The sequence below is a fragment of the Lithobates pipiens genome, unplaced genomic scaffold, assembly GCF_037356315.1.
Source record: "Lithobates pipiens isolate NorthernLeopardFrog02 unplaced genomic scaffold, aLitPip1_a1.2 Scaffold_18, whole genome shotgun sequence".
In the NCBI taxonomy this organism is placed as follows: domain Eukaryota; kingdom Metazoa; phylum Chordata; class Amphibia; order Anura; family Ranidae; genus Lithobates; species Lithobates pipiens.
Window position 1 is genome coordinate 593,562,648 of NW_027507758.1, and position 21,363 is coordinate 593,584,010.

At 45.7% G+C, this 21,363-nt stretch overlaps 1 protein-coding gene across 1 annotated transcript in view; it reads right to left on the bottom strand.

Annotated features, from left to right (window-relative positions):
• Positions 1–21,363, bottom strand: part of LOC143986802 (vomeronasal type-2 receptor 26-like) — a 185,186-nt gene that overhangs the window by 87,651 nt on the left and 76,172 nt on the right. The window contains exon 4 of the mRNA XM_077485209.1: positions 2,826–3,617. Within this exon, the coding sequence (XP_077341335.1) occupies positions 2,826–3,617 (792 nt within the window). The remainder of the gene's footprint in view (positions 1–2,825; positions 3,618–21,363) is intronic.

Here is a 21,363-nt window from a genome sequence, read left to right on the forward strand (position 1 = left end):
AGAGTACATTATCAGAGATGCATTGTGCTCCAGATGCTGCAAAGACTGCTCCCTGAGTAGCAGCTTGTTCAGGAACCTCCAAATAGGCACCCTTAAAAAGACCCAAAAAAAGACCATTGTCAACCTTTCTGGATTTGTGGACAGGCCGTCAGGGAGGGGGTCTGTCCTGAAGGGATATTTTAGCTTAATGTTTATTCAGTGCTGCTTATTATTTTAGCTTATTGCATGCCATCTTAGATATTGTAACCTATAATATGAGTATCCATTTTAAGATAAATATTCACATAGCCTTTTAGGAGTTAAATTAAGAGTTAAGTTAAGTTCCTCTTATTGAAAACAAATGTTCTCGAGAACAATCTATTTTTTTCTACTGTATTTTCCTGTGGCCAGTTTCTATATGAATGTTGAGGGTGTATATTGTTTTCTGCATGTACTCAGTAATTTTCCACTGCTTGTTTTAATTAATGTCTGTATTTTATCATTTATCAGTGTAAGGAGGGTTGGGCTTTCTTTGTGAGGTCATTTTGCCCTTATGAGATGAAGTCCAGAAATAAATTGTCAGACAACATTGAGAACTGTATGGTGTGTGTGTGAGTATTTTTCCCTGATCAGAGTGGTCTCCAGGCCTGCTGGGTTTGAAGGATACTCTAGGCAGATACCTTAACCGAGGGTCCACTCACCCCTAGACCATTCTACACCCCAACATGTCCCATGTATGGATGGCCTGGACATCCAAACAGAAGGGGGCACGTGTGCACACCAAACTGCTTGGGGCTCCACCCAAGCAAGAGAAAAACTTGTGGGTCAGGCCCCAGACCACAAACCAAAAATGCTCATCCTTCACTTCAAGTGAAAGAACCTCTGGATAGAAGAAACAAAGATTGGGGCATTTAGGCAGTATAATTTTGTCCTATGATGCCAGAAAAAAACACTCCTGAAATGCCACTATTCCATGTGCTTGCTCCATTTGACATTTTACTATTAGATGAACCTCATCGATCAGCTTTGAAATAGTAACAAGGCTTAAGCAGAACCTCAGAACCCTTGTTGTGGAAAATTTGATTGTATAACATTTTATACTAGGATGTGTGTTTTATAGATTGTCATCTGTCTCCCTGTGTCTGGTTTAATCGAGGGGCGCTCTAGCAGAGCGTACTTGGGTCAAATCGAGACCAGTGGTAAAAAGTCAGTATGAAAACCTTCTTTATCTGTGTGTGGCTACGTTATCCTTTTTGGATACATATCTGCTTTAATAAGAGGACATTGGTATCTGCCTTGTTGATATACTAGTACCGTATGTTAACAACACCAGTAGCAATGTCCCCGCAGATTGTCTCAAGCTTTTAAGAATCATAATGAGCCCACTCCATACTGTTTACTTTGAAAGCACTAGGGGGCGTGTGCATTTCCTCTTGTGAATGCCCTCCCCTTTAATGTATGTCATTTCCTGTGATGTCATTTTCTGTACTAAGGAAGTCCATCCTGTTGGGGGCAGGACTTCCTGTTTGTCATTCTTTGGGGGATAATAAAAGGCGATGTTGAGCCCCCGGGGGGGGCAGAAGCATGGAACTGAGAACGTAGAAGGATGGTTGAGTCTGTTCATTGGGATGAATGTGTTGGAAGGTAAGCCTAAAGCATTATATCATTAAGACGGAAATGGGTGCTTATTGGAAGCACAGTGGTAGATGGGGCTGTGTGCATAGCATAAAGCCAAAATACCACGACACCCTTGATCCTCTAGAACTGCCATAATTACTTTCAAACGAGGGCAATCATACAATGGACCCATACATTGCATAATAGAGAATTAAAAATAAGCTATGGCGCTAAAATGTTATAGATATCACTTACATAAAAAATTCCAAACAAAACAAGAAACACACCGGGGAGGAGTGTTTTTCCCTCTATATTGCATTCCTTGCACTAGTCACCTTATTTTACCACCATCCCTTGAAGTACTGCTATATGCGATTTTCTAGCTACTTCTGAATGCGATTTGAAAAAATCTTTTCTTCTATTGAAGGACGCTCTTTGGGACTAACATTTTTTTTGCACAATTTTTGCACAAATCTCTTGCATTTTTGGACACGTTGTTGCACGATTCTTCAAAGGACTGTTGAGAACATTTGATTTGCACCTTTATACAGCAATTTTGCATAATTGTAATTTCTTGTTTTGTTTGGAATTTTTTATGTATGTGATATCTATAACATTAGTAGAATATATATGCAGCACTGCATAGCATGGCAGCACCAGCACTTTATATAGATTTAGATAAGCAATATTTTGCTAGCACGGTTACATCCAAAGCACATATTTGTATGCACAGAGTTGCACAAGCACAGGGTTTTAGCGCCATAGCTTATTTTTAATTCTCTATCTTTCACCTCCTCATTTTACTTAAAGGAGGAGGATCTAGGCACAGGCAGCTTTAACCCTTTAATAATTTCTTTAGTAAGCTCTTCCTTTTTTAAGTATTTATTTTACTTTTTAAGAAACTAGTCCGTAGTGCAACTTCATTTATCTATTTGTACATTGCATAATAGCCATCGCCATACTTCTGCAAATGCTTGTAAATGTTCCCCCACTTACACAAGTGGGGGGACCCTCCATAGCAAGGGAGACAGCATCAGGCTTTTTCAGTAAAAAAAATCCTATGTTTTTTGACAGATATATTTTCTGAATGGAATCCCGTGTGCTAGGAAATGCAGGATGAGAATGGAAGTGTCATTGTATGTTGTGTAGACTTGTATGTGTTCTCATGCATGTGGTACCCAAATTGCTAATACTTTTACCACACTGCAGGCAGAGTCTGCATGCCCTACCTGCCACATCTGCCAGTTTGAGATTTCTGATTTAAAGACATTCCCTTCCTTGTATAAATATGTATCATGCAGAGCATGTGCCAGACTGTAAACTGCAGAGTAGACATTGAAAGAGAAACGGAAACTTTCCACATCATATTCAAATAGATCCACAGATTGAAAACTATGAGACTCTCCACAAGGAAATTCTGGAAATTTTGAGACATTCAGAAGAGATTCAGGCACACAGAAGAATTGTTGACTCCAAACATTCAGTAACACGGGGTTGTCAGGATATTTCTCAGGGTTCACACTGAGCAGGTAATCCTTCAGTCCTGGAATGTTCCCGCTGTGCAAATGGACCATCAGAGAACCATTAAGATTAATGCCTCTTTTTAAGTTGCCAGGTATTTGAAAAGTTCCAAACAATATGAAAATGTTCCTTTTCTTGGTAGTAAAATGAATGACACTGGAGAGATATGTGCTTTCTGCAGTACCATAAAGTATTATAACGCTGCTGGTAGCTTTTAAAATTCTGTACATAGATTTTAAAGTATAAGATCCAATATGTGTATTGACAGTGACAGCAAACTCAACACAGATCTCATTATGCATCAATAGACTCTTCAGGTCTGTAATGACTCTTTCACTATCATGGTCCTGTGGAGACACAATGCCCACCCAATTCCAGCCAAAATGTTTCAGTAGAAGGATGATGGCGTTAAACTGATCTCTCTCATCAGGGACTGTGCAGTAAAATGAGGGAAAGCGGAACTTATTAATTAAGACTGGATCCATAGCTCCATAGCTAATCTGGAATCAACATCACATTGGTGAGTTTAGGAGTAGTCAAAAACCTTTTTGTAGCCATTGGTGGCTTTTTTTTTTGGATATCAGTGAATATCTTAGAGTGTACCTTTTATGAACGTATATGTTTCTCCTCCGTTCTCTCCATAAATTCTCTCCCATATATCTCTTACTATTTTTCAGATCCCCTGGTCCCCTACTGTTCATAGGCGACTTTAACACTGTACTTGATCCTACTGTGCGGGGAGGGGGCAGACCCTACCCCTCATTTGTTGACTGGACCCAGATATATGACAATGGAAGCACCCAGATGACAGTTCCATACTATGCCTCGCATAGACTTGGCATTTGCCCCAGCAGAGGTACTTCCTCTTGTCCAGTCAGTCTCATATTTGCCTCGGGGGACCTCCGATCACGCCCCTATGTCTGTTGACCTTCTCCTCCTGCCAAGAGCAGTCCCTCGGGTCTGGAGACAGAACTCTCATTGGCTGGAGGATGAGATCATACAGAGTGAATGCCAGAAGGGCATCACTGAATACTGGTGGGTGAATCGGGGTTCCACGACGGCCTGTCGTGGACCCACGATGGCCTGTGGAAGCCTCAAAGGCAGTGTTAAGGGGAACTTTCATGTCTATTACTGGTATTCTACGCAAAAATGGCCAACAACATACTAAGGAACTAGAAAATGTATTACCAGTGGCAGAGGCGACTTACACCCAAAACCCCAGTACAGCTACATTAACTCCATGGCTGCAATGTCGCAGGGAGTACGAACTCCGCTTGCTAGACCTCACTAAAAAACACATGCTCTATGTCACCCAGAAGACATTTGAACATGGTAACAAAGTGGGTCGCCTACTCACATATTTTACTAGACCTGACCGCCCCCCCCCCCCCCCCCCCGTCTCAATCCCCAGGATTAGGGATGGGCTTTATGTTCGAATCAAACATGAGTTCGACTCGAACATTGGCTGTTTGCTAGTTCGCCGACCAGCGAACAATTTTGGGTGTTCGCTGCAAATTTGAAAGCCGCAGAACCCCCTTTAAAAGTCTATGGGAGAAATCAAAAGTGCTAATTTTAAAGGCTTATATGCATGGTATTGTCATAAAAAATGTTTGGGGACCTGGGTCCTGCCCCAGGGGAGTAAAATTTAAAAAAATTTAAATTTTAAATTTTTAAATGTAAAAATTTCAATCAAAATGAAAGAAAAATGCCGTGGGGTTCCTCCAAAAATCCATACCAGACCCTTATCCGAGCACGCAACCTGGCAGGCCGCATGAAAAGAGGGGAAGACGAGAGAGAGCCCCCCCTCCTGAACCGTACCAGGTCACATGCCCTCAACATTGGGAGGGTGCTTTGGGGTAGCAGCCCCCCCAAAGCACCTTGTCCCCATGTTGATGGGGAGAAGGGCCTCATCCCCACAACCCTTACCCGGTGGTTGTGGGGGTCTGCAGGCGGGGGGCTTATCGGAATCCTGTGTGAATTGGTAATGGGGTACAAATGTACCCCTACCATTTCACAAAAAAGTGTCAAAACGGTTAAAAAAACACAAGGGATGGTTTTTGACAAGTCCTTTATTAATTTCTTCCACCAAAGGAAGACCAGAAGAAAGAAGATGGAAGAAGAAGCAGAAAGAAGAAGAAATTTGCTTTGGGGGGGGCGCTACCCCAAAGCACCCTCCCAATGGTGAGGGCATGTGGCCTGGTACGGTTCCTCAGGGGGGTGCTCTCTCGCCCCCCCCCCTCCTTTCCTGCTGCCTGCCAGGTTACGTGCTCGGATAAGGGTCTCGTATGGATTTTTGAGGGGACCCCCACTCCATTTTTTTTTTTTTTGGTGTGGGGTTCCTCTTAATATCCATACCAGACCTGAAGGGCCTGGTATGGAATTTAGGGAGACCCCACACATTTTTTTAAAAAATTTTGGTTCGGGGTTCCCCTGTGGGGAAATTCCATGCCATTTTTATCAATGAACTTTTATGTGTATTGTCGGACTGACAATTCATTATAGCTGCGGGTAGTTTTAAAATTACTTTTTTTTCCTTTAGAAATGTCATTTTGCTGTCAGACTGTTCTAAACACAGGAAACATGCGCCCCTTTACAGGCATATTATAGACACCCCCACCCCGGTACGAAATTTAAAGGAATATTACACTTTTATTGTTTCACTTTAAGCATTATTAAAATCCCTGCTCCCGAAAAAACTTCAGTTTTTAAAACTTTTTTTTTGCATTGATGCATGTCCCCTGGGACAGGACCCAGGTCCCCAAACACTTTTTATGACAATGCCAAGCCTTTAAAATTAGCACTTTTGATTATTCATGTTTGTGTCCCATAGACTTTAACGGTGTTCATGTGTTCGAACAAATTTTTTGCCTGTTCGCATGTTCTGGATGCGAACCGAACAGGGGGGTGTTGGGCTCATCCCAACCCAAGATCTTGGTGTCTGAGGATCACATCAGTGATGTATCTCAGAATATAAAAAACGCCTTCCTAAACTTCTACCGTGATCTCTATATCTCCAAAGCTCTTGATTACTATTTAACCCAAATGCCACTTTCCCAACAGACAGACCAAGACCGCGAGGAGCTAGATGAATCTCTCTCTGTGGAGGATCTCTCCATTGTGCTTTCACAACTGCCGACTCATAAGACACCAGGCTTAGACAGTTTACCAGCTGAATGGTATAGGCACTTTCAACATCTCCTTAGCCCTATCCTACTTAATACATATAATGAAGCCTTGAAATAAGGAGTGTTCCCTCCCCCCCCCCCCCCCCAATGAGAGAGGCTTTAATTGTTTTAATACTTAAACCCTGAAAAGATCCTCTTAAATGTGACTTCTATCAGCTGATATCTCTCATCAATGTAGATGTCAAAATTCTAGCTAAAGTGCTGGCCAACCGACTGAACGAAGTGATTGCGAAGCTGGTAGGGAGTGACCAAGGGGGCTTTTTACCAGGTCGTCTGACCAGAATGAACGTCTGTAGATTGTTTCACAACCTGATCTACCCACATGATTGCCCACCCACTCGGGTTATCACGATCCCTTGACACCTGCAAGGCTTTTGACAGTGTAGAATGGCCATACCTGTTTCAAGTATTGCAGCGATATGGATTCGGCCCCCCGACTGATAGCCTGGATACGGCTCCTGTATACCTTGCCACTGGCCCAAATACAAATTAATTCTCAAGTTACCGAGACTTTCCCTATTACCAGAGGCACCAGGCAGGGTTGCGCTCAGTTTGGCTCCCTAGATAATCCCCTAGAGACACCTGACCTGGAAAAGCTCCTAAGAGCTCCACACCAGACAAAACTTATATCTACCTATTACTCAGCCCTAGAGACACACTCAAATCCTAGGATCAGGGCAGTAGTGATGGCCGAACGGTTCGCCCAGCGGTCGTTTCGCGGCGAATTTCGGCTGTTCGCGGTCCGCCCGTTCGGCAGACTATTGGCGCCGTTCGCCCGGCGGACATCCGTGTTTACTGTGTAAAAGAACTTTGACCTATGATGACACATCCATCATGGGGTACAGGAAAGTCAATTGAGACATTACAGCACATGGACACTTGGACATTCCCCCTAACTTATAAATACACCCGATCTGGCGGCCATTTTACATTCTTTCTTCTGTCACTATAGGGAGAGGTTGCTGTGTGGAGCAGGGAGAGATTAGAGTGACCCAAATCGCTAGCTATTTGGTACACAAAAGTTCTTTTCAGGACTGGTATAGGTGTTAGGTGTAGTTCAGGATAGGCAGTGCTGTGCTAGTGATTGTAGCAGCAGCCTGAGTGTCTTTTGTCAGTTTAGAGAAAGGGACAGGACGGTGTGTGCTGCAGGGACAGCCAGTTTAGTCATTAGCTGTTACTATCAGGTCCACAAAAGTGCTATTTCAATTATTGTTCCAGTAGCCTCTGTTTTGTCAGTTTATATAGGGACAGGCAGGAAGCAGTGTGTGAGGCAGTGAGGGTCAGTTTAATCAGTAGCTGTTACTATTAGTTCCACAAAGGTTCTTTTCAGGACTGGTATCAGTGGTATGGTAATAGGCTTGTACACGTATAATATTCTTTCTTCCAAATATAGAAAGAATATTATACTTGACTGCTGCCCTTCTGCTGCAGTCTGCTAATCATTCACAACTCACTTGTTCCACAAAGCTCCTTATAAGGACTGGTAACTTGGTCTGTCTAGGGTGCTACAGTACATAGGGTTGAGTGAGGTACAGTCTGCCATTCCATAAGGACTGGTATAGGTCCACAGTACATAGGGTTGAGGTGCACTACTGCTGACCGCTGCCCTATACTGCAGCAGTCCTTCATCGGTATAGGGACTGACGTACAGTCTGCTAATCACTCACACACAACCTACTTGGTCCACAAAGGTCCTTATAAGGACTGGTAAGGTATAGGGTACTACAGTACATAGGGTTGAGTGAGGTACAGTCTGCCATTCTATAAGGACTGGTATCGGTCCACAATACATAGGGTTGAGGTGCACTACTGCTGACCGCTGCCCTATACTGCAGCAGTCCTTCATCGGTATAGGGACTGAGAGTTTTGTCACAGGGTCATTTAAAAAATGACAGGCAGAGGAAGAGGCAGGCCCTTCCGCAGGGGTGGTAGGGGTAGGGCAGGAGCAACAGGCTTGAGCCAAAGTGGGAAGTTGCAGAAGGTGCGTTCAATTACTTTAAAGGACACACCAGACTTGGTTGAGTGGCTCGCTCAGCCTTACTCTTCTGCACCCTCCTCATCCTCTCGATCTGCACCCTCTTCTTCACTCTCTGCTATGTGCACCCCCAAAGACACTACCACCAACAACACCACCACCACATACCTTCCGCTTGAGTCACAGGAATTATTTTCCGATCCATATCAAGACATTTCTGATGCGCAGCCACTCTTGGTATTGGATCAGGAAGAGGAGGTAGCAACAACCGCTACTCAGCAGTCTGACGACAGTACCCAGATCAGCCCAAGGAGGAGGTTGGTCCCCGCTGTTGCTGCCTACTCTGAGATCTCTACTTATAGCGGTGGGGAAGGTGACGTTGATTATGACATGTCTAGTGATGTCAGGTGGGTGCCCACAAGAGAGGAAGAGGAGGGGAGTTCAGAGGGAGATATGGACCAGCAGATAGGGAGAAGAAGCAGGAATAACTTACATTGCACAGGAGGGACAAAGCAGACTGCAAATGTATCAGGAGCGAGTCATCGACCATGTACGGTCACATCTGGCGCTCCCAGGACACCGGCACATGGCTCCGCAGTGTGGGCTTTTTTTAACGTGTCCGCTGCTGACAATAGCGTTGCCATCTGCAATCTTTGCAGTCAACGCATTAGTCGCAGTAAGCCCAACACTCACCTAGGGACGACCGCCTTAAGAAGGCACATGAGCAGCCATCACCGAGCCGAGTGGGAGCAACGGAACACACAAAGCCACACTGCAGGCTCTCACCGTCCAGCCTCGTCTTCTACTTCTCCTTCTCCTCTCTCCTCACAATTGTCCTCCACTCCACCTTCCATCACGCCAAGCTCACGTTTTTCTGCAAAAAGGCAGGCTTCCGTGGGCCTAATGTTCGAGCGTAAAAAAATGATGACGCCGGATAACCCTCTTGCCTAACGGTTGACGGCTGGCTTGTCAGAATTGATAGCCCGCCAACTACTGCCATATAAACTGGTGGACTCGGAGGCCTTTCGAAAATTTGTGGCCATTGGAACACCACAATGGAAGGTCCCAGGAAGGAAGTATTTCTCAGAGAAGGGCATCCCAGAGCTATATGGCCATGTTCAGCGGCAAGTGAATGTATCTCTGGCACACAGTGTCGGTGCCAATATACATCTGACCACAGACACGTGGTCTAGCAAACACGGGCAGGGAAGGTATATCACTTTTACTGCCCACTGGGTGAACCTTCTGACGGCCGTCAAGCATGTAACCCGTGGCACCCGTGTAGATTTGGTTTTACCGCCACGGATTGCATGCAGGGCTGACTCTTCTTCTCCTCCTCCTCCTACTCCATCCTCCTCCCTCTCCTCCTCAGCTGACTCCTCCTTTTCCGCTGCTAGCGTCTCTTCCGCTGCGCCGCCCAAGCTCCCCAGAACCTATTCGACATGCCAGGTGAGACGTTGCCATGCTGTGCTGCGTCTGTTGTGCCTGGAAGCCAAGAGCCACACTGGCCCGGCACTCCTTTCAGCTTTGCGTTCACAGGCAGATCAGTGGCTAACACCGCTCAATTTGACAGTTGGTAAAGTGGTGTGTGACAATGGTGCCAATCTGCTTAGCGCATTGAAACAGGGCAAAATCACGCACGTGCCATGCATGGCACACGTCCTAAACTTGGTCGTGCAGCGATTCCTTGTCAAATACCCTGGGGTCCAGAACATCTTGCGGTAGGCAAGGAAAATCTCGGCCCATTTCAGAAGATCTTACACGGTCATGGCTCGCCTTGCTGACATTCAGCGGCGACACAATCTGCCGGTCAGACGTCTTATTTGCGATTGCCCGACGCAATGGAACTCAACCTTCTATATGCTTGATAGGCTGCTCCAGCAGAAACGTGCAGTTAACGTCTACCTGTATGAACTCTGCGGCAGAACTGGTTCTGGGGAGCTGTTTTTTTTTTCACCGTGCCAGTGGCTGCTCATGCGCGACGCATGCAGACTTCTGCGCCCATTTGAGGAGATCACCAAACTGGTCAGTCGCAGCCATGGCGCCATCAGGGCCATGGTACCTTATGCCTTCTTTATGGAGCGTGCATTGCGTCGTGTCATTGATCAAGTTGTGGAGGAGCAGGAGCGGGAAGATGAGGAAGTCGCAATGCTGGATGAATTCCCAGGGGGGCTACTCTATCTGAGACAAGTGAACAGAGGAGGATGGTGCCGGGGCGGATGAGGAGGAGCAAGAAGAGCATGCTTCAAACTTTTCTGGGATCCCTCTTGTGCGTGGATGGGGAGAGGAGAATGAAGAGGACGACATTATCCTGGATGATGAGCAGGAGCCAGGCCACCACACCGCTTCCACTTTAGTGCAAATGGGGGCCTTCATGCTCCAGTGTTTTAATAGGGACCCCCGTATAAAAAGCATAAGGGTCAAGGACCAGTACTGGGTGGCAACGTACTTAGACCCCCGGTACAAACACAAAATGGCGGAAATGTTACCGCCGTCACAGAGGGCTGTCAGAATGCAGCACTTCCAGGCCTTGCTTCGAGAAATGCTGCATTCTGCTTTTGCGTGTGCTGGCAGAGGAGCAATTCCCACTCCCAGAGAAGGAGTTGCGGGTACCAATCCAACAGCGCCTGCAAGAAGAGGCCGGTTTGAAGATGTGTTGGTGACTTCGGATATGAGGTCATTCTTTCAGCCGACCCATCGACAGGTGTCATCCGGATCCAGCATCAGGGAACGCCTAGGCCGTCAGGTGTCCGACTACATCGGGTTAAAGGCCGATGTGGACGCTCTGAGGAGTGATGAACCCCTGGACTACTGGGTGGGCAGGCTTGACCTCTGGCCAGAGCTTGCCCAATTTGCAATCGAACTGTTGGCTTGCCCCTCATCCAGTGTCCTGTCTGAAAGGACGTTCAGCGCAGCAGGGGGGATCGTGACCGATAAGCATACTCGCCTAGCTCACGACAGTGTTAACTACCTCACATTTCTAAAAATGAATGAGGCATGGATCTTGGAGGAATTCAACACATGTGACCAGTAGACCATGTATATGTCTATAAACAATTTTTTTAATCGAGCACAGAGACCTTCTTTCTTCATTTGGCTCACTTCCTTGTCCAAAAAAAGCACACCGTACTATATGCCCGTACCCTCCTCTTTGAAGAGGTTGAGCGGTGTCATAATTCTACTGGGGCTGCTTATTAAGAGGGGCTCCCACCATCCCTGTGCTGTGCTGACATCCTCCTGGGGCTGTACCTCTGCTGTGCATATTATGAGGGGCTCCCACCATCCCTGTGCTGTGCTGACTTCCTCCTGGGGCTGTACCTCTGCTGTGCATATTTTGAGGTGCTCCCACCATCCCTGTGCTATGCTCATTATGAGGGGCTCCCACCATCCCTGTGCTGTGCTGACTTACTCCTGGGGCTGCTTATTATGAGGGGCTCCCACCATCCATGTGCTATGCTGACATCCTCCTGGGGCTGCTTATTATGAGGGGCTCCCACCATCCCTGTGCTATGCTGACATCCTCCTGGGGCTGCTTATTATGAGGGGCTCCCACCATCCCTGTGCTATGCTGACATGCTCCTGGGGCTGCTTATTATGAGGGGCTCCCACCATCCCTGTGCTATGCTCATTATGAGGGACTCCCACCTTCCCTGTGCTATGCTGACTTCCTCCTGGGGCTGCTTACGGTGCAGGTGTCAGTGCTGTATATCACGGTGCTGATGTCAGTGCTCTCTATCACGGTGCTGCTGTCAGTGCTGTATATCACGGTGCTGGTGTGAGTGCTTTATGTCACGCTGCTGATGTCAGTGCTCTCTATCACGGTGCTGGTGTCAGATGACTATCACGGTGCAGGTGTCATTGTTGTATGTCACGCTGCTGGTGATCATCTCCTGCACCCTCTTCTTTGCCTACCCTGGTCACTGACCTTCCCTCTCCTCCATTGCCTTCATGCGCTCCAAAGTCCTGAATTGTCACAACAATTTCCCATATAAAAAAAAGAATGCTTATAGTTGTCGATCCCAGATTCACCTCATACATGTGTTATGTCATTGGCCATGTGGTGGGACTATGTTTGCACAGCTATTAATTATTTTGTGGCTGCAAATTTGACCTGTAGGTTTGCGAAGTTCGCCTCCCATTGAAGTCAATGGGGCCCGCCGCGAACGTTCCGGTTCGCGTTCGCAAAACGTCCCCTCGGAAGTTCATCCATCACTACAGGGCAGCACAACAGAAATGGTACTCCTTAGACATCCCTACCTCGGTTATCTCTTCCAGAGATAAGATAATTCAACTCAAGGTCTTTCACCAATCACAACTTACTAGTTAAAATTAAAAAAATGGGCATATCCCCCTCGGCCAAGTGCTTTCAGAAATTTGGACACACAGCTAACTTCCTCCACTCCTTCTGGACTTGTCCTATTCTACAGAAATTCTGGGTGAACATAGGCACCTTTCTCTCCTCAGAACTGGGTCTCCCCAACATACTTAACCCCAAGAACTGTCTCCTGGGCATCTTTAATGATGTTCCCACCCAGGCCAAAAGGTTGCTTTGTATCCTCTATTTCTATACAAAGAAGGTCATCTTGCTGACCTGGAAGGGTACTGCGACTCCTTCTAGGGGTCTCTGGTTAAAACTGGTTAACGAATCCCTACCACTGTATTAGCTCACCTTTGATATCTGAAAGAGGAAAAAACATTTCACAAGATCTGGGACAGGTGGCTGGGTAGCCCCCTAATCCTCTCACCTACACTGCCATAATTGGATATGAATTAAGGTAGTTTGCCTCATACAGTGAATGACTTTTGCCATGATAGTAATATCCATGACTGTGATACTCGTCTATACAGTCTATGAATAACACAGTGTAGTGCCAGCTCCTGAGGAGCCCGTGCTATATGTTTTGAAATTTAAAGTTACACCTAAACTGCAGTTTGGTATAATTGTTTCAAATTTTGACCTCAGCATCAGTCTGACTGGACTATAGGGTGTTCAGCCTGGCCATAGGGGGCACTGTCTCTTCTGGCAGGCATGGAACCACAGTCAGGTTGGGTGCTTTAAGGTTACTTTCTCTCGGAGCCAGCCCAGTGGGAGGGTCACTCTTGCTGTGCTTTCTGAGAGAGGGTACTTAAGATGCAGCTGTCACGTGGGTCAGGGTTCCGGTCCAGAAGTATGTTGTGACTTCATGGTCCTGGTCCTCCTGAGCAGCCCACAGGAAGGCTATGGCCTGGGGTATGGATCCACCTGACTTCATGTCTCGGGGCTGGCTAGCCCGAGGTAGGGAAACTAAGGAAAGGATGTGGGGGTGGTCCCGTGCCATCTCCGGTCGTGGAGAGGCCCAGCGACTTCGTAGCTATCCAGGGGAGGACTCTTTAGAAGAAGGCCACGCATAGGTTGGCTTCTTAGCAAGAGCCTGGTAGAGCTGAAGTACCTAAGTGAATCCAGTTTCGTGGGTATCGCCAAACTGGCTGAAAGATACTGGTGGGGGTGTGGCCAAGCAGCGGGCCAAGATGGACACGTAATCTCTGAGCTCCCATCCTGAGGTCCACCATAGATAGTGAGACAGCAGTATCCCAAATCCATGGCGATCACAGAATGGGGAGAACATCTCAGAGCATGTCAGCAACGAGATCGCGCTCCCCACGGGAGCAGAACACGCAGTTGAGTCGGCAAATCTCCAACTTCTTCAGAACACGTAAATATAAAGCATCAACCCGCGCTAAAAACAAATAAAGCAACACAATCCCCTATCTTATTCTGCAGCTAGAATACTGAGGGTCAAATTACCAAATCCCACAATAAACACTATTACAAAAATAGTACAGCGCAGATATTATAACCTAATATTAATTAATAGTACTAAATGAAATACAAAATAAAATACAAAATGTCCAATAAACATCAGAGGAATGCAGGAACGATAGGATCGATATAAGAAGTCCCATGTGTTAGGTGATCTATCCAGCAAATTGGGGTGACTTTTGTGATCCCCTCCACCAACAACAGGAATGGACTCTCACCTCAAATAATGGACCCCTGAATAATCAGACAGGTCTCATACAGCATTTCCCATCAAAAGTTAACGGATGAATCCAGCTCCTATTGATCACTCCTGGGGTTTATCATATCTCATATCCCATTAGTCTCATAGTAATTCCATGTGTCATATATATAAAAGAAATAGAATAGCAACATCTAGTGCTCTCTGTATAAAATCAGTTTATTTAAAACAAATAGAAGTGCACTCACATTACAACGTACTGTGCCCCAGTGCTGGGTAATATGCGATGAGTATAAAACAATTCTGATGAGCGATCATGCCCGGATCAGCATATGGACAAGCGGGTGATGTCACGACTTCAGTCACGTGGTATTCCATACGCGTTGCGTCCCAAAAGGGGCGGGCATGATCACTCATCGGAATTGTTTTATACTCATGGCATATTACCCAGCACTGGGGCGCAGTGCTATGTAATGTGCACATTTCTCCAACCACCGAACTTGGGTAAGCCATTGCACGTACTTGACACCCGCAAAGCTGGAGCCGTGCAGGTCTCCCCCGGGACCAAACAATCCACCATGATATGCAGCAGGTATAGCCCCTTTATATCCCCCCCTGTTTCTGTATTTTTTTTCTCTTTTTCTGCAGGGCCTCTGCCACCACAAGGGCCGGAATTAATACGATACTTGAAACTGTTATAGATGTCTTGTTTGGGTAAGTACGTGCCATGCGATAGTTAAAATTTGTTTGGAGCATGTTTTCTCCTATACGTTTATGTCCATGTTATTTTCATTGCCTTCACACCACTACTTGCCAAAAGTGGAAGCTCATACACCAGACTACCGCCCAGAGACACCCCTCAACGTTAACCTCTCCCAGCTCTAAAGTTAAAACTGAAAACTGAAACGAAAAGTAATATCAAACCTAAATCAAACTAGCGTTAAACTAACAAGCCCACATGACTAGAACATATTAAAAAAAAGGCTTCCCCCTGAGTGGGTGGGATTTTAACCACTTCAGCTCCGGACCAATAAACACCTTAAGGACCAGAGGTCTTTTTGCAATTTCGCACTGCGCTGCTTTAACTGGTAATTGCGCGGTCATGCAATATTGCACCCAAACGAAATTTGCGTCCTTTTCTTCCCACAAATAGAGCTTTCTTTTGATGGTATTTGATTGCCTCTGCGATTTTTTTTTTTTGCGATATAAATGGAAAAAGAGCGAAAATTTTGAAAAAAAAAAGATATTTTCTTCTTTTTGTTATAAGAAAAATCGAATAAACTAAATTTTAGTCATACATTGAGGGCAAAATTTATTCAGCCACATGTCTTTAGTAAAAAAAATGTCAATAAGCGTATATTTTTTGGTTTGCGCAAAAGTTATAGCGTCTACAAACTAGAGTACATTTTCTGGAATTTACACAGCTTTTAATTTATGACTGCCGATCTCATTTCTTGAGGTGCTAAAATGGCAGGGCAGTACAAATCCCCCCCAAATGACCCCATTTTGGAAAGTAGACACCCCAAGGAAATTGCTGATGGGTATGTTGAGCCCATTGAATATTTATTTTTTTTGTCCTAAGGGATTGAATAATGACAAAAAAAAAAAAAAAAAAATTTTTTTTACAAAAAGTTGTCACTAAATGATATATTGCTCACACATGCCATGGTTATATGTGGAATTGCACCCCAAAATATATTCCGCTACTTCTCCCGAGTATGGGGATACCACGTGTGTGGGACTTTTTGGGAGTCTAGTCGCGCACGGCACCCCGAAAACCAATCACCACCTTCAGGATTTCTAAGGGTGCAAATTTTTGATTTAACTCCTCACTACCTATCACAGTTTCGAAGGCCATAAAATGCCAAAATAGCACAAAACCCCCCAAAATGACCCCATTTTGGAAAGTAGACACCCCAAGCTATTTACTGAGAGGCATGTTGAGTCCATGGAATATTTTATATTTTGCCACAAGTTGCGGGAATATTACAAACTTTTTTTTTTTTGCACCAAGTTGTCACTAAATGATATATTGCTCACACATGCTATGGGCATATGTGAAATGACACCCCAAAATACATTCTGCTGCTTCTCCTGAGTACGGGGATACCACATGTGTGGGACTTTTTGGGAGTCTAGTCGCGCACGGCACCCCGAAAACCAATCACCACCTTCAGGATTTCTAAGGGTGCAAATTTTTGATTTAACTCCTCACTACCTATCACAGTTTCGAAGGCCATAAAATGCCAAAATAGCACAAAACCCCCCCAAATGACCCCATTTTGGAAAGTAGACACCCCAAGCTATTTACTGAGAGGCATGTTGAGTCCATGGAATATTTTATATTTTGCCAAAAGTTGCGGGAATATTACAAACTTTTTTTTTTTTTGCACAAAGTTGTCACTAAATGATATATTGCTCACACATGCTATGGGCAGAAGTCAAATTACACCCCAAAATAAATTCTGCTGCTTCTCCCGAGTACGGGGATACCACATGTGGGGGACTTTTTGGGAGCCTAGCCACGTACGGGACCCCGAAAACCAAGCACTGCCTTCCGGATTTGAATATAAAATGCTATAAAAAACAAACTAACCAGAGTCACCCGTAACACTTATACGGTGATCAGTGGTGAAAGGGTTAACTAGGGGCAATCAGGGGGTTCAAATTTTTATTAGGTAGTATATGGGGGTCCCTGGCGCTATATAAAAACCTGACGGGGAACCTAAATAACTAACTGGCTAACCAGCGTCACCAGTGACACTTATACTGTGATCGCTGGTGAAAGGGGGTGAAACGGTTAACTAGCAGCAATCAGGGGGTTAAAACCATTATTGGGTAGTATATCGGGGTACCTAGCGCTATAAAAACCTGGCGGTGAACCTAAAAAAATAACTAGCTACCTAGCGACACTAGCGACACTGATGCAGCGTTCAGAAAAATTATCGCTTAGTGACACTGGCAAAAGGGGGTGAAAGGGTTAACTAGCGGAAATCAGGGGGTTAAAACCATTATTGGGTAGTATATCGGGGTACCTAGCGCTATAAAAACCTGGCGGTGAACCTAAAAAAATAACTAGCTACCTAGCGACTGTAGCGACACTAATGCAGCGATCAGAAAAACGATCGCTTAGTGACACTGGCAAAAGGGGGTGAAAGGGTTAACTAGCGGCAATCAGGGGGTTAAAACCATTATTGGGTAGTATATCGGGGTACCTAGCGCTATAAAAACCTGGCGGTGAACCTAAAAAAATAACTAGCTACCTAGCGACTGTAGCGACACTAATGCAGCGATCAGAAAAACGATCGCTTAGTGACACTGGCAAAAGGGGGTGAAAGGGTTAACTAGCAGCAATCTGGGGGTTAAAACCATTATTGGGTAGTATATCGGGGTACCTAGCGATATAAAAACCTGGCGGTGAACCTAAAAAAATAACTAGCTACCTAGCGACACATGCAGCGATCAGAAAAATGATCGCTTAGTGACACTGGCAAAAGGGGGTGAAAGGGTTAACTCTAGGGGCAATCAGGGGGTTAAATCTTTATTGGGGGATGATAGGGGGCTACCCTGGACCTAACACTAACTGTCCTGACAGTTTTTACTGTCACAACTGACACTGAATGCATTGATCAGTAAAGAAATGATCAATGCAATCAGTGACACTGTGACTGGGGGGGGAGGGGGGGCGGGGGGGGGGGATCGGGGGGCGATCGGGGGGGGTTTGTGTGCCTGTGTGTACCTACATGTCAGTGTAGTGTTGGTGCACACTTACTTTTACTCTTCTCCTCGTAGTCCGGTCAAAAAGACCGCCCCGAGGAGAATGACATCACTTCCTCCTTCCTGTGTAAACAATACACAGGGGAGGAAGCTTCTCATTGGCCAGGAGCGATCCAGAGGGTGTGGCCGAAAACCAACGGCCATCCCCTCATCACGGAGCGCTCCTGGACCGAATCGGACCGCCGTAAACAGCGGGAGGGGGTCTGATCGGACCCCCCACCCGCTGGAAGGCAATCACGTAGATGTACGTGATTGTGCCTGCCTGTGCCATTGTGCTGACGTACAATGGCAATACGGCGGTCCTTAAGTGGTTAAATGACCATCAACTCAAATGGACACAATAATATACAATTTTTATTCATAAATTACATAATGTACATAATATTACCAGGAAGTGCAAATGGGCTAAACAATGTCCTCCTGGTATATTAATAAATAAACAAACATATATACAGAACAAAATATGATTAAAACAATGCTTGTCCTATATCACCCACACCCGACGCATTTCCAGTTGCTGATAATTCAGAACCTTCATCAGGGGTGAACAAACTTGATGATATAGCAATCTAGTGAGGTGTAAGTTCGAGGATCAAAATGCCTGCCATTTAGAAAAATATAAATATGTCTGAAGAGTACTTCAAATACTATTGAGATGTCAACCAAGTACAGGATATCCTGCAAATTACTTCCAGATCAGTTAGACGGATTCTATGGCAAGGGGGGTTTTTGTTTCTATGTGGAACATTAATTGGAACTAACAATGGCTATCTGGATGTTTCAAGTCCACCTTCATGTGTGTGTCAAGCTGAATTAGCATGTATATGACTTGCACCCAGGGTTGCCTTGTCCCATTCCCAGGAAATAAGCCCAAAAGGAAAACTGGAAGCTGTAGTCCAACCACAAATTACAAACGACAAAGCAGTCCTCTATGTGCAGCGTATGGATGGCACATGACTAGAACATACCCACACCTCAGACTCAACCAAATGGAGGGGGAACACTTGAGACCAAAACACTACAATAAAACTTCTACCAACATACACTAAACAAGCACCACTACCAAAACCGAACACCCACTCACCAACTTGAGCAACACCACCATTCGCAAAGCAACACACAATAACAGCAGAGGAAGATATTCCCCCCAAGAATTTGAGATTCCATCACGGGATACATTGACTATAGAGCTAAAATGACCTCTAATGGACACAGAGCTTGTCCCTCTTGTAGCACGCTACTGACCGCCCCCCCACACAATGGCCTCTGGCAGACACCGTTGACCTCACCGCTCACCGCCCCCCCCCCCCCCCCACAAGGTGGGCTGACTGGTTCATTCCCGCAGCCGGTACACCCACCAACACCCTTTAACCTACAAGACCTTATCTAAAACCCTCCACACAACCTCCTCAGCAAACCCCTACCTCGCTCACCTACTTTTTCCTTTCCCCCTCTCTCCTTCTCCTTCTTTGCTTCTCCCCCCTACCCCCCCCCCCCCCCCCGCCCATTTTTTTTTCTTTTTCTTCCAGCACTGTCTTATGCTCAGATAACCCCCCCTTTCTTCTCATCCAGCATTGACACTCCCTCCTACCTAAAACACAACCCAAACTAACCCACTTCGGGTATCAAGATGACCACATCAAAAACGCGCGTAAGCAACTCCTCTCTAAAACTCATCTCACTGAACGCCAAATCCCTGAACACCCCAGAAAACGATGGCAAGTGCTATCCAGTATGCAAGCCATGAAGGCCGACATTGTCTTGCTGCAGGAGACTCACTTTTGTATGAAATCTATACCCAAATTATCAAACCACCACTTCCCCCAGAGCTTCCACACCACCTCACCAAACACAAAATCAAAAGAGGTCTCCATACTCTTCTCTAAAATCACCCACTTCCAAATATCGGACACTCTAGAAGATGACCAGGGTAGATTTATTTTCATTAAAGGGGTCTTTAACAACAAGCGGGTTGCATTAGCCAACATATACGGCCCCAACACAGCCCAGGTTCCCTTCTTTCGCACAATTGCGTGACAACTGGCCACCTTTCAAGAGGGCACACTGATCTTAGGGGGTGATTTCAATGCCCCATTAGACCCCCTACTAGACACATCCTCCGGTACTTCCAACATGCCTTATGCCCCGTACACACGAGAGGGATTAAGTCTGACAGACTTCCGACGGAGTTCTAGCGGAGTTCCGCCGGAGTTCTGGCGGACTTTTCGACCGAACGGACTTGACCACACACCATCACACCAAACTCCGACGGAGTCGAACGTGATGACGTACGACTGGATTCGACGTAGGAAGTTCATAGACAGTAGCCAATAGCTGCCCTAGCGTCGGTTTTAGTCCGTCGGAGTAGCACACACACGAGTGAATTTTTCGAAGGGGACCGGGTCCGGCGGAGTTCCGTCGGGAAAATTTGAAGCATGCTTCATTTCTAAAGTCCGTCAGACTTTTGCGAAGCTAAAGTCCGTTGCAGCCCACACACGAGCGGATAGTCCGCCGGACTCAGTCCGTCGGAGTTTGGATGTCGAAAAGTCCGCTCGTGTGTACGGGGCATTACAGATCGATCAAACAAATTAGAAAATGCCTCTAAGATCGTTTTTTACATGATACTTGGCATACCCTGCACCATAAAGAGAAAGATTTTACCTTCTACTCAATCCCACACAATAGGTACTCTCGTATCGATTACGTCTTCATCACCCAACAAGACCTTCCAAACCTAGAAAGGCCACAGTAGAGCCTATGGCAATCTCAGACCACCATCCCATCTCAATTACTCTCTCTTTCCCAGGCAAAGTCACCAAAACGCACATATGGAGGTTGAATCCGCATATCTTAACGACAAAATTAAGGAAAAAGAGATTAACGAATGCCTGACACACTACTTTACTGATAATAATACCCCTGACATATCAAAGATGACCCAATGGGAGGCACACAAGTGCGTAGTGAGGGAGAAACTTATTTCTATGGCAAAAGCAATGAATAAAGAGAAAGTGGCTAAACTTGTAGGGCTATTTGCCAAACTGAAAATTCTGCAAGCAACGCACAAGTGCACACTGGCACAAAACACTGAAGCAGAAAATCCGCACAAGCACACAAGAAGAGCTAGGGCACGAGATAAAAAAAATATATATATTCTCTCACAGAAACTCTTCTATGAATAAGGAAACAAGTCTGGCCACCTATTAGCCCAATCACTACATGCAAAGAAAGCCAGGAACACAATACACCGTCAGAATTCCTCGAGAGGCAAAGTACTCTCGAATAATGCAGATATAGCACGCAAATTCGA